At 40.9% G+C, this 20,036-nt stretch overlaps 1 protein-coding gene across 1 annotated transcript in view; it reads right to left on the bottom strand.

The window, feature by feature from the left end:
• The window catches only part of ANO2 (anoctamin 2), a 159,393-nt gene that overhangs the window by 83,381 nt on the left and 55,976 nt on the right, over positions 1–20,036 (bottom strand). Inside the window, exons 11-13 of the mRNA XM_059471896.1 lie at positions 12,228–12,362; positions 9,719–9,879; positions 5,779–5,861 (exon numbers count right to left, since the gene is read on the bottom strand). Coding sequence (XP_059327879.1) covers positions 5,779–5,861; positions 9,719–9,879; positions 12,228–12,362 — 379 coding nt within the window. The remainder of the gene's footprint in view (positions 1–5,778; positions 5,862–9,718; positions 9,880–12,227; positions 12,363–20,036) is intronic.

The following is a 20,036-nucleotide window of genomic DNA, read 5'->3' as shown; positions in this document are numbered from 1 at the left end:
GACTTTTTTCCACTTCAGGCCTCTTCATCACAGGACCTCACAAACCTATAGATTCTTTCACAGCATTTTGCAAATATTAAGCTAAAGATAAGGATTTTGAACTGTGAGAGATGAACTTGAATCACAAAATCACAGAATCACTAGGTTGGAAGAGACCTTAAAGATCAAGTCCAACACATGTCCTGACAGATAGACTGTGGCACCAAGCGCCACATCCAGTCTTTTTTTAAACACATCCAGAGATGGTGACTCCACCACCTCCCCAGGCAGGCCATTCTAGAACTTTATCATCCTTTCTATAAAAACCTTTTTCCTAATATCCAACCCATATTTCCCCTGGCATAGCTTAAGACTGTGTCCTCTGGTTCTGTCAGTTGCTGCCTGGAGAAAGAGACCAACCCCGCCTGACTGCACCCACCTTTCAGGTAGCTGTAGAGAGTGATAAGGTCCCCCCTGAGGCTTCTTTTCTCCAGGCTAAACACCCCCAGCTCCCTCAGTCGTTCCTCATAGGGCTTGTGTTCCAAGCCCCTCACCAGCCCCATTGCCTTCTCTGGGTGTGCTCAAGCCTCTCAACATCCTTCCTAAACTGAGGGGCCAGAACTGGACACAGCACTCAAGGTGTGGCTTCACCAGTGCCAAGTACAGGGGAAGAATGACCTCCCTGCTCCTGCTGGCCACACTATTCCTGATACAGACCAGGATGCCATTGGCCTTCTTGCCCAGGGCACACTGCTGGCTCATATTCAGCTGGCTGTCAACCAGTGCCCCCAAGTCCCTTTCTGCCTGGGCACTGTCCAGACACACTGTCCCCAGCCCATAGTGCTGCAGGGGGTTACTGTGGCCAAAATGCAGGACTCGGCACTTGGATTTATTAAACTTCATCCTATTCAACTCTGCCCATTCATCGAATCATTCCAGGTCTCTCTGCAGAGCCCTCCTACCCTCCAACAGATCGACACACATTCCCAGCTTAGGGTCATCCACCAATTTACTAATGAAAGACTGAATCCCCTCAGCCATGTCATCAATAAATATATTGAACAGAACTGGCCCCAGCACAAACCCCTGAGGGACACCCCTGGTAACAGGCCACCAGCTGGATGCAGCACCATTCACCACCCCTGTCTGGGCCCAGTCATCCAGCCAGTTCCTAACCCAGCAAAAAGTGCTCCTGTCCAAGATGTGTACTGCCAGCTTTTCCAGGAGTGTGCTGTGGGAGACAGTGTCAAAGGCCTTGCTGAAGTCCAGGTACACAACAGTCACAGCCTTTCCTGCATCTACCAAGCGGGTCACCTGGTCATAAAAGGAGACCAGATTGGTCAAACACGACATATCCCTCCTAAAGCCATGCTGGCTGGTCTGATACCCTGGCCATCCTGCAAGCGCTGCGTGGTGACACTCAGTATAAACTGTTCCAGAACCTTACCACCTTCCCACCCTTTTCGTGAATGGGCGTCACTTTGGTGAGCTTCCAGTCATCTGGAACTTAACCAGTGAGCCAGAACTGCTGGTAAATGATGGAGAGTGGTTTTGCAGGTTCATCTGCCAGCTCCCTCATCACCCTGGGGTGGATCCCATCTAGTCCCATGGATTTATAAACATTCAAGCAGCTCAGCAGTTCTCGGACTGCCTCCTCCTGTATAGCAGGGAGACCATTCTGCTTCCTGACACCATCTGCCAACCCAGGAGGACAGCTGTCCTGAGGACAAGCCATCTTCCCACTAAAGACTGAGGTAAAGAAGGTATGAAACACCTCCACCTTCTCCTCATCTGCAGTTACTGAGTTCCCTCTCTCATCCTATAGAGAGCAAAGGTTGGTCTTACCCTTCCTATTGCTGTTAAGATATTTGTAAAAACTTTTTTATTATCCTTTACAAATGCCATAGCGACCCCCTTAAATACTTCCTGAGAGATCTGACCCTCCTTCCAAAGATGATACATCCTCTTTTTATTCCTAAGTTCCTTCGAAACCTTGTTTCCTATCCAGGCTGGACATTTACCTCATTAATTCATCTTTTAGTACACAGGGACAGTCTGATGCTGTGCCCTCAAGATCTCTGTTTTGAAGCATGCCCACCTTTCCTGGGCTCCTTTGTTGTTAAGGCTGTTTCCCAAAGAGTTCTCTGAATATGTTTCCTAAATAGGCCAAAGTCTGCCCTCCAGAAGTCAAATGAAAAGTGTTATTGATATTCCTCCTGATTTCACCAAATATCAAGACCTCTATCATTTCATGATCACTGTGCCCCAAACAGCCTCCAACCACCAAATCTCCTACCAGCCCATCTCTATTTGCAAACAACAGGTCTAACCTCTCCTGATGGGCTCGTTCACCAGCTGTGACAAGAAAGTTGTCCTCCACACACTCTAGGAACTTCCTGGACTGCCTCTTTTCTGCTGTATTAAGTTCCCAGCAGATGTCTGGAAGGTTAAAGTCACCTTCAAGAACAAAGGTTGGTGATCCTGAAACATTCTCCAGCTGCTTAGAGAATAAGAGGTCTACTTCTTTGTTTTGGTTCGGTGGACAATAATAGACTCCCAGTAGGATGTCAGACTTGTTGGCTTTCCCCTTAATTCTTACCCATAGGCATTCAATTTCATTGTCATTATTTTCAATACTCATAGCACCAAGATCCTCCCTAATATAAAGGGCCACCCCTCCACCTCTTCTCCCTTTCCTGTCTCTTCTGAAGAGTTTCTAGCCATCCAGTGCAGCACTCCAGCTATGAGAGTCATCCTGTCAGTTTATCGGCTGTTTTATGGCCTGGAAAGGCTCGGGGATGGTCTTGGGCAACCCGCACTTCAAAGGACGAGAAGAGGCTTCAGGTTTTTCTCGGTCTCCAGTGTTTATTAGTTGTTTATCTAAAAGATTTTCTCTCAGCCCAAAAGAGGTCTGCACAGCAAGTCAGCCATGAGCACACTGTGCCCCCGGGGCGGTCACCTATCTTTATACTCAAAATTACGTATACAATATTTATCAATTTTCCCCAATACCTTTTACCCTTATTGACCAGTGCACTTTTAGTAATAACCAATCCCAAAGTGTCAACATCACCACAGAAGATGGAGGCTAAGAAGAAGAAGAAGAAGGACAGGACACGCCCCAATTCCTCCATCTTACTTCTCTAGACCCCCCCTGTACAGAAATTCTAAACCCTGTGTCTTGCACTCTAATTAACTTATCCCTTCACCATTTACCCCAGTGAAATCCTCCCATCCTCATACAGGTGTTGTCTCCCGTGTAGGATCAAAGTCCAGCCACCAGACACTTCTGGCAACATTCCAGGACCTCCGAGCCCCCCAAGGGTGGTCTCAGTCACTCTGCACATCAGTCCTGAGGTGCTGAGATCCCACATCATCCCACCATATTTCTGTGATGGCAATTACATCATAGCTCTGCTCCTTCACTGTGGCCTCCAGCTCTTCTTGTTTGTTACCCATGGTGAGTGCATTGGTATGCATGCACTTCAGCTGGGCTACTGATTTCACTCCTAAGTCAGGCTTACCACACTTGGGCCTGCTTCCAGAGAGCCTAGCTGCATTCCTTTCCCCCTTCAAACTAGTTTAAAGCCCTCTCAGTGAGTTCTGCCAGTTCACAAGCCAAAATCCTTCTACCTTAACAGAGAGATGAAGTCCATCTGGTTCCAGCAAGCCAGGTGCCTTAAAAGGTGCCCCATGATCAGAGAACCCAAAATTCTGCTGATGACACAAACCCTTGAGCCACTTGTTGGTAATGTGGGCTCTCCTATTCCCTCTTGTCATTTGTCCCTACCACCAAAGGGACTGACCAGAACACCACCTGTGCTCCTTCCTTATCAACCACTTGACCTAGTGCCCTAAAGTCCCTTTTAATTGTCCTGACACTCCTCTTTTTAATCTCATCATTGCCAGCCTGGAGTATCAGCAGTGGGTAATAATCAGAGGGCCAAATCAGCTCAGGAAGTCTCTTGATAATATCCCATAGCCAGGCCCCAGGGAGGCAGAAAATCCCTCTATGGGATGGGTCCAGTCAATATATGGGGCCCTCGGTTCCCCTCAGAAGGGAGTCACCCACTACAACTATACCTCTTTTCTTTTTGATGTTACAGGTGGTGATCCTTCTGACAGATGAAGCATAATTGGGCAGATAATTTTCTTCTACATCATCTGGCTGACCCTCCTCATCCAGAGCCTCATACTGTTTCTGAAGTGGCACCTGGGTAGGTGATGGGGGTCACAAGGAATTTTAATTACCTCCCCATGTAGGGACCCATTCCCACTCCCCTTCATCCAGCAGGTGTTCTCCTATTTTCTGATGGGGGAGGCCTTCAGAAAATCAGAAAAATATGGTGGTTCATCAAATATGCCACAGAGCCTGCCCAGAGTTTGCTCTCCAGCCTCTCAGTTTGCCCTGCAGTTGGTACAATCTCTGGCAGGGAGCAGTTTGACATCCCATGTGGGACAAGCTGTAATTTGTGATGTGCTAGTGCACTGGGTTTGCGTGACAACTCAAAGACTGGGAGTACTTCGTTGTACTGTGAGCATCATCCACATCATAACAGAGGAGACAGTCATGAAAAAGCTGAGAAACAGACACAAAAGAGAGGAGGTTGCTGCCAAGTCAGCAGTGAAGGAATATTTCTGCATTACGGGATAGCAATGGAAGAAGAGTAGTACTAGAGTGTGCTGTCTGTTCTCACGGTCTTTTTTGGTTGAGGTTTTTTGGTTTTGTTTTTTTTTTCTAAATTTGTTTTTGTTTTGTTTTAGCCAAATATTTTGATCTGGGAAATAGGAAATAGAGGAATAACATCGCTACCATGCTATATCATGAACTCCATCATGTCCGCTTGCTTTTCCCCCATTTGCTCCTGTTATTTATCTCCTGTTTGAGCTGGGCTTACCTAGCAGAGCTGAAGACTTGTAGGTGGCTTGTTGCTTAAGGAACTTTGCTGGAACATGAAGAGAAAAAATGGATTCAAATCCTCCCTGCAAACCAAGATGCTGGGAATATGACCCTATTCTAGAGACATCTCAGCATCTAATGCCAGGGGAAAGTCCAAAGTCTACCTGTTCTTAGTATGATAATTATTTATGATTTTAGTCAGTGCACTTTCTTTAGTCAGGATTAGAAATGAATCCTTGGATGAGAGAGAATCATTAGAGCAAATCAAAGGATGAAACTATGAACAAAATCAGGGACATTTTAAATACCAATAAACAAGTACATCTCATTTTCAGTCAGTTCAGGTTATGTCTGGAGATCCCATGGCTCATTGGAAAGCTCTTTGTGAATAAAGTCACATGATTTATTGTTTTGAAACAGCTCTGTTGGTGAGCACCTCGAGCTCGGGATGATGTACCTAAGGCATCATAGATATCCACCCAGACCTTGATGCAAAAATTGCTGATGGTACTGTGACCTGTGGCTGTCATCATCACAAAGAATTCATGTTACACATTATGAAGTAACATGACAAAGTATTTCTTCAGTTGTCATTGTGTTATTGCACACTGTACAATGGCAGATGGGCATTCTCAGCAAAACATGATCTGTTCTTACCTCATAAGCCTTTTCAACATTCATTATTAACTTCAGAGTGCTGAACAGTAAGGTATAGGTGAGGATTTGCTAAATAAACATTGATACTCAAAACTGTATCAGTTACAGTCCTTTGTCTAAACACAGCCACAAATTGCATTGGGCTGGAGAACACTCATGAGAAATTTATACATTAATGCTTTTATAATATGCATCTATAGAATAATTAACACAGTAAATTAGCCCAGGGAGAGGAGATTTACCTCTTCTTCTTCCAGTCCAGTTAGATCCCAGAAGTAACTCAATCTCATCTGCAAACGCTTCCATTGTTCAAGGAACATGGTAGCTTTAAAAGAAATTAAACAATTTAAAAAATGATAAATCCAAAGCCTTGTGGTAAACATTTGTGTTACTTATAAGCTTCAACTGATATTTGAATCCCGTTATGCTAGACCCTTTAAAATTAAGAACTAAGAAATAGCCTCAGGCCCAATTTTAACAAAGAATTCAAGCAAAGCAGTGGGACAATAATTACTATATTTTAAAAATAAAATACAGAAGGATGGAACATGGGTTGTCCAGAGCCACTGTTAAGGTCTTGCCAGGAAATGGAACTGAGCCCAAAACTCTGAGTATCCATGGATGACATCATCTCTCCTAATTCACCATGAAATGTTCTGAGGTAGGTTTAGCCTGCTACCAAAATAACTAGGATCCCCAGCAAGATGTAGAAAGAGATATTTTGAAATATATTACATGTAATATATTTCAATGTAAAAATGCTTTTTACTGTCAAAGACGTGGTGATTTTGCCCTAAAGGGCTGGCCTCTGGTTCAGCCTCCTGCCTCTCCTTTTTTTACTAATAAGAAGGAACAGATATTTTCCTCTTGTCCCATATTTACATATTTTTCTCCTGGCTGGCCTCTCATAATTGCTGTTAACTGTTAACTTTTCCTAGTTGCTCCTAATTTATGGACTTACAGATTTATTAGAAAAAGAACTTCTATATCTTGGGTTGTGGACAGGTATTTTCAGATAACAATATCAGTATCAGTACTAAACTGGTACATGCCAACTAAAAACACCAAAACTCTACAAGTAAAGCTGTACCTATAAAACCTGGGGCACTGTTTTTCATTTTCTTATGCTTCACCTCACTTTTTCAGTGGGTGAAAAGGGTATTATAAAAACACTGTTAGATCACAGCAGTGTTTATATCACTTTGGACATCTTGTAGATAACCCCACAAGACAGACAACAGTGGAGAATCCAATCAGCTTCTCTTGACTGCATCTACACTGTCAGATAACACTGAGAAAAGTGGGAACTCTGTGAAAATAACCTGTCTCTTACAAGTCATTATCTATCCCAACAGTTAGCTGCAAATATTTTCTTCACAGGTATCATCCCATTATATAAGAAATAAATATCATTTAAAGAGGGGACTGGCAGCACACTGAAAGCAAATCCGGCCATTAAGCAGTGAAGTTGCTGTTTGTGTTCCTCCCTTTTAGAAGAGAAAACATATAAAAGCTTTGTTTAGCATGGTTTGAAAACTCAAGGGTTTTTAGATATCCTAAATACAAAAACATTTGGTTATTTTCTAGGGTGCTATTACTCATTCCACTCTTTTCTGTTATACAAAAGCTCAGTTCAACATTTAGCTCTATAAAAACGTACTTGGCTCGATGCAGCAGCTGCTCTGAAATCAGCACATCTGAGCTGATTTACACCAGGAGAAAAACTAAACTGATAGAGAGAAGGTTTGGATTGGATATTGGAAAGAAATTCTTCTCTGTGAGGATGGAGAGTTCCTGGCACAGGTTTCCCAGAGAAGCTGTAGTTGCCCCATCGCTGGAAGTGTCCAAGGCCAGGCTGGATGGGGCTCTGAGCAACCTGGGGTAGTGGAAGGTGTCCCTGTCTACGGCAGAGCAATTGGAACTGAATGAGGTTTAAGGTCCCTTCCAACCCATTTGGGTAATTTGTGATTCTGTAAAATTTCTAGTTAAGGCATCTGACACTGAAATTTACACCAGAACCCAGTCAGCCAGGCATTACTGTGAATATGGACATTTGCAGCAGGACTGCTAGAATCACAAAGATACTTCATGAGGAATCAGGATCAGCTACTAGAAGCATGAGTCCTTTGGAGATATTAACCATAGGAAGCCTTCTGCTTTCTAAAGAATGGGAGAAGACAAGCAAGACAAATGAATTCCTGTGCCCAATACCCTCACGAAATTAAGCTGCCCCAGATCACCACAGTTTGCTCTTTTAACTATACAGCTGGAATAGGTGTGTGAGTGAGCTCTGCCATTAAACAGATTGATCTCTAGATATAACCAGCACAGCCTCTAATAGTAGGGCAGCAAAATTTGATGTAATACTTAATATGAAAGCTGGGCAGAGTTAGTAAAGACTCCATTATTTTGCTTTGCTTTTTGTGTGTGCCAGCTGTATTTCCTTGAACTGACAAGCTCAGTCATCATGGTCCCAAGAACAGACTTTTCTAATCTGTGGGAAACTATTTTTGGAGGAGGGCTACAGCCCTGAAAGAATTTTGTTATTTTTATATGCCTTTTTTTAAAAGCAGTGCATATGGAACTTTTCATACTGTTCTGTTCCAGAACAGGTTCTACTAATTTGTCTTAGTGCAAGGATATATCAACGTTTTCTTTTGCACCTTGCATTGCTGATACTAAAATACAATTTTTATGGATGAGGTTCAGTGGCAATTGTCATTTGCATGGATGCCAGTTTACAGTAGAGTTTTTTGTCAGGAAAATTATATTTTATTTATCTTAAGCTTCACAGCAGCAGGTGACACTTAACCTGCCAGTCTACTCTGTAATCTGAAGTAGTATAATGAATCCTTCTGAGAGTCTATAAATAATCCACTTTTTTCTATTTCTCAGTCATAATTCTCTCTAATGTTTGCTCTAGGGCTTCCAGGAACTGGTAAAGAAATGCTTCTTGCTTCCATGGTCTGTTCTGTCTGCAAGTTCCTTAAAAACCTTCTGCTGTCCTCACCCAATGCCAAGCCACCAATCAGTCCTTTCTCAAACAAGCCGTAAAATCTTAATAGGCTTGCAAAGAATAACATGCTGGTTGCAGAGGGATGGCTATAACAGAATAACATATTTTCTCAGTTTCATATTAAGAATGATAATTTCATTTTGGGAACAATGAATAGGGAAATAAAAAAAATCATTTTACAGCAGCAATAACACATTTAACTTTACAATAAACAAGCTGTAGAGTAAAGGAGAGCATAACACCAGCAAAAATTCATGCAAGCACAGTATACATGCTTGCCAGGGCAGAGGTGAGGTCAGAAAAACAGGAGTAATACTACAATGCATTCATTCATGTTTATGAAGTGTTTTGATACCCTCATGGAGACAGGGATATTTGCCATTAAAGAAAAGCAAGCTTGTTGAAATGGAATATTCTAAAATATATTATAATTTAAATGATAGTGTCCCATTGCTCTTGGAATCCCATAAAATTTTGATAAAATTATGTGACTGAATTGTCCCACAAGAAAGTGGGACCAAGACTAAATTAGACTGTTTCAGCTGTTTGCACCGTACTAATCCTCAAATACATTCTGGTCCCAAATGCAGATGGTATTAAATGAGTGTGATATGTTGATGGAAAATGAAGAAAAATTAGCAAACACATGGCAAAGTTTAGAAGTGCCATTAACAGCACAATGTCCACTGTGGAGAAAATGGCCTCAGGATGTACCAGGGGAGGTTCAGGTTGGACTTCAAGAAGAATTTCTTCCCATTGTCATTGGAAGGGGCTGCCTAAGGTGGTGATGGAGTCACTATCCCTGGAGATGTTTAATAAACAACTGAACATGGCACTCAGTGCTCTAGTTTAGTTGACAAGGTGAAGATCAGTCAAAGGCTGGACTTGACGATCTTTTAGATCTTTTCCAGACTTGGTAACTCTGTGATTCTAAACACGGCAGTAGAGGAAGAAAAAACATTTTTTTTCTTCTCTGAACTACACAACTCCATTTGTTCCAGCGCTTGCTGTTGATGGTGATATTTCTATCCCCAGTCTCAATACAGACAGTTCTCCCTGGACTTCTGAGGATTGCCAGCTTCCAAAAGCCATAGGGATCCCATTCAATCAAACAGCACTTTGTCAATGCCATGAAAAGTCCAAATAGCTTGCAAAGCAATACTTACCCCAGAGAGCCATAAAGATGGAGAAGAAAACTGTGGCAGGGTTGTCAAATAAGTGACTCGCTCGAGCGGTGGCACAGGCAGAGCTGAGGTTCCAATAATCACAGAACTTGTCACAGAGGGGGCACATGGTGAAGGCATTGCGTTGGTCACACATCTCTTTGCTGTGACAGACAAGGGCACAGGTTCCTCTGAGTATCCCAGCTCAGAAACTGTGGATGTGCAGTACTGATATCAAGCAGCACATCACAGCTATTACAAGCTGTCTGCAATATCTGTGGCCTGCCCTTGCAGAGAGCAGGAGCTGTGTGTTTCTTCAAGGTTCATTGCCATGGATAGTAATTTTTTAAACCCTTATAGGCACCTTGCCAACAGGCAAATGATGCAACACTCAACCAGACTGATCACTGCACTCTATTAGTGAGTTAAGGAAGACAACACCACTGAAGACAAGGTTAACCACACTAAAAAACCAAAATTCAAACACAAAAGTGGAGTTTGCCTCTCTGCAGTCAAGTTATGTGATTTGATACAGATCAGATTTAAATCACTGAAAAGAAAGACTGAAGTGGTCTCAAAAGAAATTCAGTGCTTTTGTCAAAATATGCATTTTTTAATATGCTGGCACAAAAATATGAGAGAAAAGATTTTTTACAGATTTTAAGATCTTTACTTTTAAGATCTTTACTATCATTTAAACTCCATCTTGTTTGCTATGTATGTATTCAGTTTCTAAAACTCTTTGAAAAAAACATTATCAGTATCACTTTAACAGGACAAACACTTCAGGGCTGAGAATGCTTTCAGTATTTTCCATGAGGTTTGGATGTGAAAGCCTTTCATACCTGCTCAGTCTCACTTAGGTGAACTGAGTAGTGCAAAGTTCAAATGTCCTTGCCAGGATCGTGAGCTGAGTTGGCACATTATTTCAATGATAGCTGGCATACGGTGATTATGATTGTTCCTATATGGACCATCCCGAAATAGGTTTTTCCTTATGACTTCTAATGGAAAAAAAGGACTATTCAAGTTCTATTACGAATATGTTTATATTATATAGTTTGAAAAGCATGCAGCTGTTTCCAGCTCTCATGTTGTTACAGTAATTCTGTATTTCAAAAGGCAGCAGAGGGTGCTGCAGATACATCTCAGCCATAAATCTCATTGCAGTTTAAATGTTAGTACAAGCTTTCACCCCGACAAGCACTAAGATTTATTCAGATCAAGCTAAGAAAACAGACCCTGCCTCAGATGTGGTGCTGTTCATCATTTACCTATCAGTAACCTTGTCCTACTGCAGTGATTTTAAAAGCTTACAGTTCAGGGACTGTCATGAGTGTGATCAGCATACAAGCACTGCAGTATCTTGTCTCCAGCAGAAATCAAACACAGATAAGACACTGAATTTTTTTTTCCACTGGGAAGCAGACATTAACATGACGGTATCACTTTGGCAGTCTTTGCGTAGTATATTCCCCTCAGGACACACAAAACTCAACATTATTTTTTGTCTAGAAGGGGAATACTGTGAAGACCAAATATAGAATCACAGAATGGGTTGAGGTGGAAAGGACCTTAAAGATCATCCAGTTCCAACTGTCCTGCCATGTCCCAGGTTGCTCAGAGCCCCATCCAACCTGGAACACTGCCACGGAAGGGGCAGCCACAGCTTCTCTGGACAACTGTGCCAGGCCCTCACCACCCTCACAGGAGCAATTTCTTCCCAATATCCCATGTAAACGTGCTCTCTGTCAGTGTGAAACCATTGCCCCTTGTCCTGTCACTCCAGGCCCTTGTCAAGAGTCTCTCTCCATCTTTCCTGTGGGCTCCCTTCAGGCACTGCAAGGGCACAATGAGGTCACCGCAAAGCCTTCTCTTCTCCACGCTGAACAATCCCAATTCCCTCAGCCTTTCCTCCCAGCCAAGCTGCTCCATCCTTCTGCTCCCCTTGGTGTTCCTGCTCTGGCCTGGCTCCAGCAGCTCCCTGTCCTTGCTGTGCTGGGCCCACGGCTGGATGCAGCTCTGCAGGTAGGCTCAGTAGAGAGGGGCACAGGGGGACAATCACATCCCTTGATCTGCTGGCATTTGCTAAGTCTTGTACTATTCTTCATCTTACTTGTACAAATGGTCTGATTTTAATGGGAATCAAGTGTTTCAGGAGTCATGAACACTGTTGGCATTAATTTCGGTGAGTTTCATATAACAACTTTCTGATTGAGCAGTGAACTATGTGCACTCATAAAAAGCAAATTAATATCTTAGAAAATAAACTCAATACACTGGACTCACTACACATTTCTGTTTCAGGAAGTGAGACACTGACCAATCAAATAAATATATGCCCTTCAAATAGCTTTTCAATGCCTCTGTGTTTGTAATGCTCCCAGGGTTGGTAATTATACATCACTGTTCTTCAGACAACTAAAACCAGTTATTCTCACTACAGATTAATAAGAAAAAGCACAGTCTTATAATTTTCAAATAGCAAACCATGGATCACAGATAAGCTTACCTAGGAATGTCACTTTCGATGGTTAGACATCCATATAGAAATACAATAATCCCAACTACTGAAGATGGAATGAGGAATTCTGTGTATAAACCCAGCCATGCAAAATAAAGTCCTATCTTTTCTCCAAAATACTTCCTGAAAAAGAGGGAAAAAAGAAGAAGAAAAATCACATGCCAAGGATATAATTTTAAAATGTGTTTTACAGCTTCTAAACAGACCCAGAAAGTTAAAATACGAATTGTGAAAGACATGAATGAAAACCCTGAGGATCTTGAAGACAATGGGACCAATGAAGGGGATGATTTAGTCATTTGGCAACTTGGGCTTCTCTGTTTTGAGAAGATGGTCCTGGTTCATTCTCCTGAGCTGAAATTAAGCAAGTATCACTGCAATACATAATATCTGTTCAGAGAAAACTGTGGTCTTTGCATCTCTTAAAAGAAGTCAGTGAAATAGGAGAAAACATTGGAAAATACTTGATGCCTCAGAGGAGCACAATATATTTTGCCTCTGTAGTACTCCTGGATTCTGTTAGTGAGAGTCATAGAAATAACATCTATGGGACCATACTGACAACATCCTCTAGTATCTTAAAAGATGACTAATCTGGAACTGCTGCTAAAGGAGGAAAGTTTACTTGCAGACTTAGCACTGGCTTTTCAGAAAGAATAATTTTGTCAGGTTAACAGCCCCTGGACAGGTGGTTAGAAAAAACAGTGTCTGTTCTGAGGAACAACCCACTGCAGATGTTGATAAATAACTGGTAGAACTCAGCCCAGCATCTTCATGAATCACACTGCAAGAAGTAAACTAAGCATAGATGACCCTCACTGATCATTCTAATGTACAGTTAGGAGTGATTACAAATATTGCAAAACCCAAAGACCTTCATAGAACTGAAGAATTCCCCAAAATTTAGATAAAACCCAACAAGGTTAAAAACATTTCACAAGCCAGAGAAGAAGATGGACGGTGTTGTACAAAACGCAGCTACAAAGAGAGCGCTCAAGTTACGGCATGGAGTGTGAGTCAGTGAGACATTTACACTTTGATAGCAGCAAAAATTACAATAAAATCATGATATTGTGTCTAATAAAAGAAAGACAACCTCCTCATAAAGGTTGAGCACGATCCCAGTCTGAGATTTATTCTGATGCCATTTACCTTAGGAAAGATTTATCCAAGTTCAGCACCCCAGATTTGCATCATTCCTACTGAAAATGCTTAAATGAGATTTTTGGAGGCCCAAACTGAAATTTTCTACTCCAGAAGTTGGGTCTAAGGGTCAGACATGCCACAGGAGAGACAGAGCAGGAGTGCAACCATGGCAGAGAACCAAGGGACAGCAAAACAAGACTCCACAGTCACTTCCATCTCAGAAGAGGTGGATAAGGGAAGCAACAGTGAGGGATTTTTATTGCTACTGATCCTGCTGTTGTTCTCACACCATCATAGCTGCAACTAACTCCACACTTCCAGGCTCTCCCATGGAAAACTGGCAGTCCAATCCTGCCTATTTCAGTTTTGCCTTCTTTGAGTGCCTCTATTTCTCATGTCTAACCAAACTTGCTTATGCTTTAGAAAGGATGCATGCAATCCTTAAGGAGAAAGCACAACAAAAGCATTTTGAGGAAATACACAGACAACATTATCTTTAGTATGAGGGGATGCCATCCAGAACCTGGGAAATTTTACGAATCTTCAAGGAAAAGAGTATAGCCCCTATACCTGACGCTGCAAGGTACCCTAAGCCACAAACTGTATGAATTATCAAACAGCACAAGTGAAATCTTCACAGCATGGCTTGATTAGCACTAAGTTAAGATTTGAAGCACCTTGGGACAATGGATGTACAGAGAATACAAGGAAATATTATATGATATAGCATATTTTATGAAGTGATGGATATTTGCATTGCAAATACAAGCCATATACTGTGGGACTGTCCTCTAACCTGGCACATGTCAGGTAATTTTGGTGGTAATTATAAGAATTACCTTTTTTTTTCACATTTGAAAATAAATATATATTTTTAATATACCTGTTTGTTAGTATACTATGTTGTTATTATAGCTTGTTTAACACACACATTTTAATACACATTTTTTAATATGAAATGAGAGAAGGCATAATTGATTGAAATACAGAACTAACCAGAAGGCCTAAAGGTTTTCTTCAAGCCTCTTGTGTGAGTCAATGAACAGCAGCAATGGTGTTGGAACAGCACAGGATAGAAGGAAAATCCATTTGCTCTCAAGTTTCCTCCTGACTGGGAAATGACAACCTCAAATTTGACACTAAAGCAGGAAAAGGAGGACCAGAGGGAGATTATCCTGATTATATCTTCTTACTGCTTCCTTGTTTGTTTGTAGAAATGGGCAATGGGCACAGCTAGTAAAATGTTTCAAATAGGTCAGAGCAGGCACAAAAAAATTGTCCAAAGTTGTTCAAAACTCTCTGTTCTTCTGACAAAGGGCCATAGATTAGCACAGAAAGAGTTCAAATGCCAGCAGCACTAAAGAGTAGCTGATCAGGGTCAGGAAAGTTGAAGTTTATGGCTCAAGAGGCTTCCCTTTAAATTTTTAAGCCTTCCAGTGAGAAATGTGACCTGTAACCTATAAAGCGAAGTGTTGCTATTTGTATCCATGCCAAAAGAAAGTGAGAAGAGCTCAACAATGTCCTGGCAGTATGGAAAAAATGCAATTGCTAAGAAGAAAACTGCACTGTGTTTTGTGACTTAACTGTTTTGAAAAATGAAAATAATTAAGGTGCTGTGCCCAAGCTCAGCCCACCAATGTGCTAGAAAGTGAAATAATCTAAGGAGAAGTAATGACAGAGCTTGGAAACATAATGAACAACTTAGATGTGAACTTATCAAGTCAGAAAAACACAGGACATAGACATGTCTTTTCTGTGACGCATTCCAAGAACTCTTCTCTGGTTCCTCTGAATAGCAGTCATGGTGTGCAAACACCTGTGACCCCCCGTATCAACATCTACTGCAGCTGCTGCTGGATTCAGTAGTAAATGAACAGAGGGGGAAAAATGTGCTTCAAGGGTAGAGGATGATGTAAGGCAAGAAAAAGTATTTTTACAAGTTTTTACATGTTTACACCAAGAACTTGGCCTGTTCTCTCATTTACATTGGGATAAAACCAGTCTGATTTTATTATCCTACAGGAATTATCCACGATTTATGCTGGCATGGCAAAAGAGGAGAATTGAGGCCAGAGTCTTGCCCTGCCTCAGTAGCTAATTCACATATGACTCACATATATCCAGGCAAAGCTAAGAACTAATCCTTTCCGAAGTGCGCTCATAGATACTATAGAATGTCACAAAAAAAGTGTGCGCTGGCACAAAGGGAAATGCCCCTTTATATACACATATTCCATGGAGGCAGGGGTTATTCCCAAACTAAAGGGCAAATGGCTTTGATAAAGAATGTGCAGTTCTCCTATCAAGAGCAGCACCCAAGGCTTTTCTTATGTATGTTGATATATCATAAGATGAAATTTTGTGCTTCTCATTTTAGAAGACTTTATAAAGGCTGGTTAAATGACCACCTACCAAGTACTGAGTTCTCATGAACAAGAATCATGTCTTTCAATAAAGATTTGGTCAAATTACCCATAACTCCTGAACAAACTGAACAAAAGCTGCTCTTCCAGCAGATTATCAGAAACAGTATTAAAAAACTCCCAACAGCAACAGCAGCAACAACCACCTGTAGAAAGTGTATTCCCTCCCAGAATTAGAAGTGCTGAGAAGGTCACAGCAGAAATATTGGCTTGGTTCCCTCTGCTTTACCCATATAACATTTAAACCAGACATCTGCAATGCACTTTGGTCTGTCTGGTTGCAAAACCAACATCAAACAGAATAACTGATTATTAAACTCTCTGCTCGCACGTTGGTCATAGTGCTCCCATGCCAAGTTGTGCAATTTATAAATAGACTAAGGTTTGGGGAAGGGGGGGAGAAAGAGAGAAGGAAAAAACCCTTCCTTTTTGACTTTGTGGAAACAAGTGTGGGTACCTGGAATGTGAACAAAGCATGTGGTGCGTGACACACACTGGAAAGAACTCTGGAGATGTTCAGGAACAAAGCTAAAAAAGCAAGGAAAAGGCATTGTGGACACTGAGTCACCTAACCAGGAAATCGGTGCAGAACTCTTCAGTTTTTAAATTTCCACAGCCCACTCTAGGCCAGCTGTTATTTCATGTCTCCATTTCATTCCATCAGCCTTTTGGTGGAGGCGCCATTTAGATGCGATAGTTTCTATGCAAAACAAAACTATTTACAGTTGCCTCTTGGGTAGGTTTCCCCTGTGCAAAAGGTCACACATACATCTAATGCCTTCAAAATAAACTTATTTGACAGTTTGGTCATGAAATTCTGGTGTTTCTGCTGTAGGAGAGGAGGAAAAGCAGTTTAGTTTCATGTCAGAACATCTTTACTGCCAAGGCTATTTTAAAACTATTTTTCCCTGCCCAGGCGCACATTCCATCTCTGACCTGCAGCAACAGCGCCCAGGAACACAATTTATTCTTTCAGCAATTTTGCAACCAGAAGAAAATGAACCATTATGCTGCAGGTAGAACTATGACTACCCTTAGAAAGTGAGAAGCAATTTCTAGCACATGGTAAGTTCAAAACAGAGGTATTTCATTTGATTCTGAGATAATAGTTCCCACCATTCGAAGTTTCCATCTCAAAACTGCAGACTTCTTTCAGAATGACTGCTGGAGTATATAGAAAGCCCCAGTCACTACAAGATAATCAGGAACATTGCTGAACACCCCAAGATTTCACTCCAGGTAGAGCTGCCTATGTCCAAACTTTTCTGGATTTCCCATTCTTTCTTTGCTTGAAAATTTTCTCAGGGCAAGATTCAAGCATTTATTACAACCATCTGGGACACCTGGGTGGAATTACTGCTCAGCAGCAGCACTGAGGCTGCTGTGCATTCAGAGATCATGGAGATTTCCACCAGGGTTGTGCCTGACAGCACATATTCCATCCAAGGAATCTCAAGAAGGAACATATCAGTGCTAAATCCAGATACTCAGAGAGTGCACCAAATGGAGCAATATGGAAGCCAAGAAAAGATCCTGGCAGAAGACAATACTTTTTTAATTAAAATTTTAAGAGTGGGAAAAATAACAACTACAGAAGCTCAGACAAACTGCAATGCATCTGAGTTTGAGGTAGGAAAGAAAATGTCCTTTAGAAAGGCCAACTGGTTCTGCATACAGAAAACAAAGAAAGGAGACTTCATCCAAAGTAAAAGCATGTTTTTCCCCCTTATAATGGGCATAAAAATCAAGAATGTCCAGTAGAGATTGATTAAAAGTGTGGTTTTGAATGGATTTTAGAACCTGAACCTTTTCCCCTGAAAACAGAATGAAAAAATGTGCCACCACAGCCATTTAATCAAGCCGTTTTCATTAAAGTTCTTGTTTGAAAATATTACCCAACAAATATTTGCCATTAGGTATATATTTCCTCCAATGGTATAAAAGTTTGGAGTCAAACTTACCTAAATTACAGATATATTTATCTTTCAAGGCACTGTGGAATTTTAATTGTGATTTCTTATAGGAGAAGAAAAAATTACTCTGTCAAAATACTGCAACTCTATGGAGAGCAGAAGCTGCAAATTTTACTTAGAGGTAAAACTATGTTTTTTCTTTGGTTTTTTTGGCTCTTAAGAAAAATAACTCTTCAGCAAAATAGCAGGGAGAAGCTGATGTTGTGGAGGAAGGGGATATTCAAATTCTCAAATTCTAGTGGATTAAAAAACCCAGGGGAAATATTATTATTTTTAATAATAATAATTGGTGATAATAATAGTAATAATAGTAATAATAGTAGTAATAATAATAATAATAATAATAATAATAATAGTAGTAGTAGTAGTAGATAATAAGTCAGGATTTGTGTATTAAATGCAATTTAAAATAGCAAAAGGACAAACCTTGAAAAGAGCTAAAACTAGGACAAACCACTCTAAGCCTCACAGATTCACAAACTTTATTCTTCCATTCCAAGAAATTGTCAGAATACAGCTGAAAGTGCATAGCTTGTGGTGAGGGATTATAAACTGCAAAAAGCCTTTGTTTACTGACTGTAGGAGAAAGAACAATAGAAGCATAATAAGTAGACATGTAATGTGTTTGAGACAGAAATTAACGCTGACAACTGCCAAATGGATAAGCAAACAACACGATGCTGGGTAGTCAGAGGAACTCTAATTGTATTCTTCTCTCTGTTCTGGGACAATACAAAACCTCAGAACAGCTTTGAAAGGATTAAGTGTCTGATTATATTATTGTGTTGATGTTTCCTGTCATGTGCTTAGTATAAAAAAGTTCTAAATGTCCCAGATCCTGCAGAAACCGCAGCACACCGTGCTCAGGGAAGGCATTTTCAACAGGAGCAACACAGTGTCACTCCAAGAACTCATGCATTAGACAACCCATGGACACTCTGCCTCTCCTCACCTTTCTTTTATTCATTCTCTTTATTTAGCATTTTTTAGAAAGTCAGCAACCTTCCTAACCTGGAAAATTAAAAATCCATGGCTACCTGAGGCTAATTCAAAGCGAATGAAAGTCAATCAGAGCTCACCTGTGGGGAAGGAAGTTTCATTTTATAAACAACTTAGGGCACCATGTGACACTCTATATAAGAAGCAATTCATTCAGTTATACAGATAATATTTTCTCTATAAGAAACAAATACAAATAAGGAGTAACTTATTTAATGTGGATCAACCTTTCTTTTAGGAAAGGACATTACTTAGTCTTTTACTTCCTGTTTTTTTAGTACCTATTACAACTTGCTTTTCTGCCTTTTTGTACTTACACAAATGTGAGGTCATTGCGTCTCATCACTTCTCTAATCTCCATCACTTCTCTAATCTCTAGAATCTCTAGAATCTCCACTTCTCTATTATCTCAAGATAATTTTCGTGATTTTATTCATCTCATTTAACAAGAGTCAGAACCTCAAATACTGGCATCTTTTCCTAAATATCTCTCACTTATAGTAACTAATATTTCATGAGAGTTTTCTTGCTTTTCAAGTTAATATAGCTAACCCTTACTGCAGAGCCTGAATTCATTTCATGTATTTATTTTAGCAAGTAGGTCCTTGTTAGCACTTGCACAGTGTAACTGCTGTCAGATAGACACCATCTGGTGGCTAATAAGCAGAGGTATCATTTCCAATTAAAAACGAGTATAAAAAATTATCTTTCAGTGACCTTGGTGGAAGGGGATTGAGTCAGGGAATACTGAAGCAAACTGGAAATCCATATGTCTGTAGGTCCTGATGGAATGCACCCACGAGGGCTGAGGGAGCTAGCAGATGTCATTGCAAGGCAGCTTTTGATAAACTTTGATTTATGGTGGCAACTGGGAGAAATGCCCAAAAGCTGGAGGAAAACAAATGTGACCCCCATTTTCAGGAAGGACAAGAAGAAGGACCTATGGAACTACAGGCTACTCTACCTCACTCTCATTTGTGCCCATCAACTCTTGTCACAGGAGACAGCTGAAAAGAGCCTGGTTTCATCCTTTTCATACGCCCTGCTCAATATGGCATAAAAAAATCTTAATTTTTCTGCTCTCTGTACTGACTGTGGAAGATTTGCCATATTGAAAGCTTTCCTTAAACTTGTGTTTTCTGGGCATAATTTTTATGTGGTGCCCAGTTCTTGATCTCTTCCCTTGTGATCCTGGTTTTGTCCAATGTTACTGGATCAGACAAAGCCATGGTCTGTCCTAACATAACTTACAGATA

This window comes from Ammospiza nelsoni, chromosome 5 (assembly GCF_027579445.1).
Source record: "Ammospiza nelsoni isolate bAmmNel1 chromosome 5, bAmmNel1.pri, whole genome shotgun sequence".
NCBI lineage: Eukaryota > Metazoa > Chordata > Aves > Passeriformes > Passerellidae > Ammospiza > Ammospiza nelsoni.
The sequence above is the reverse complement of the archived record's forward strand: the minus strand, read 5'-3'. Positions and strand labels throughout refer to the sequence as shown.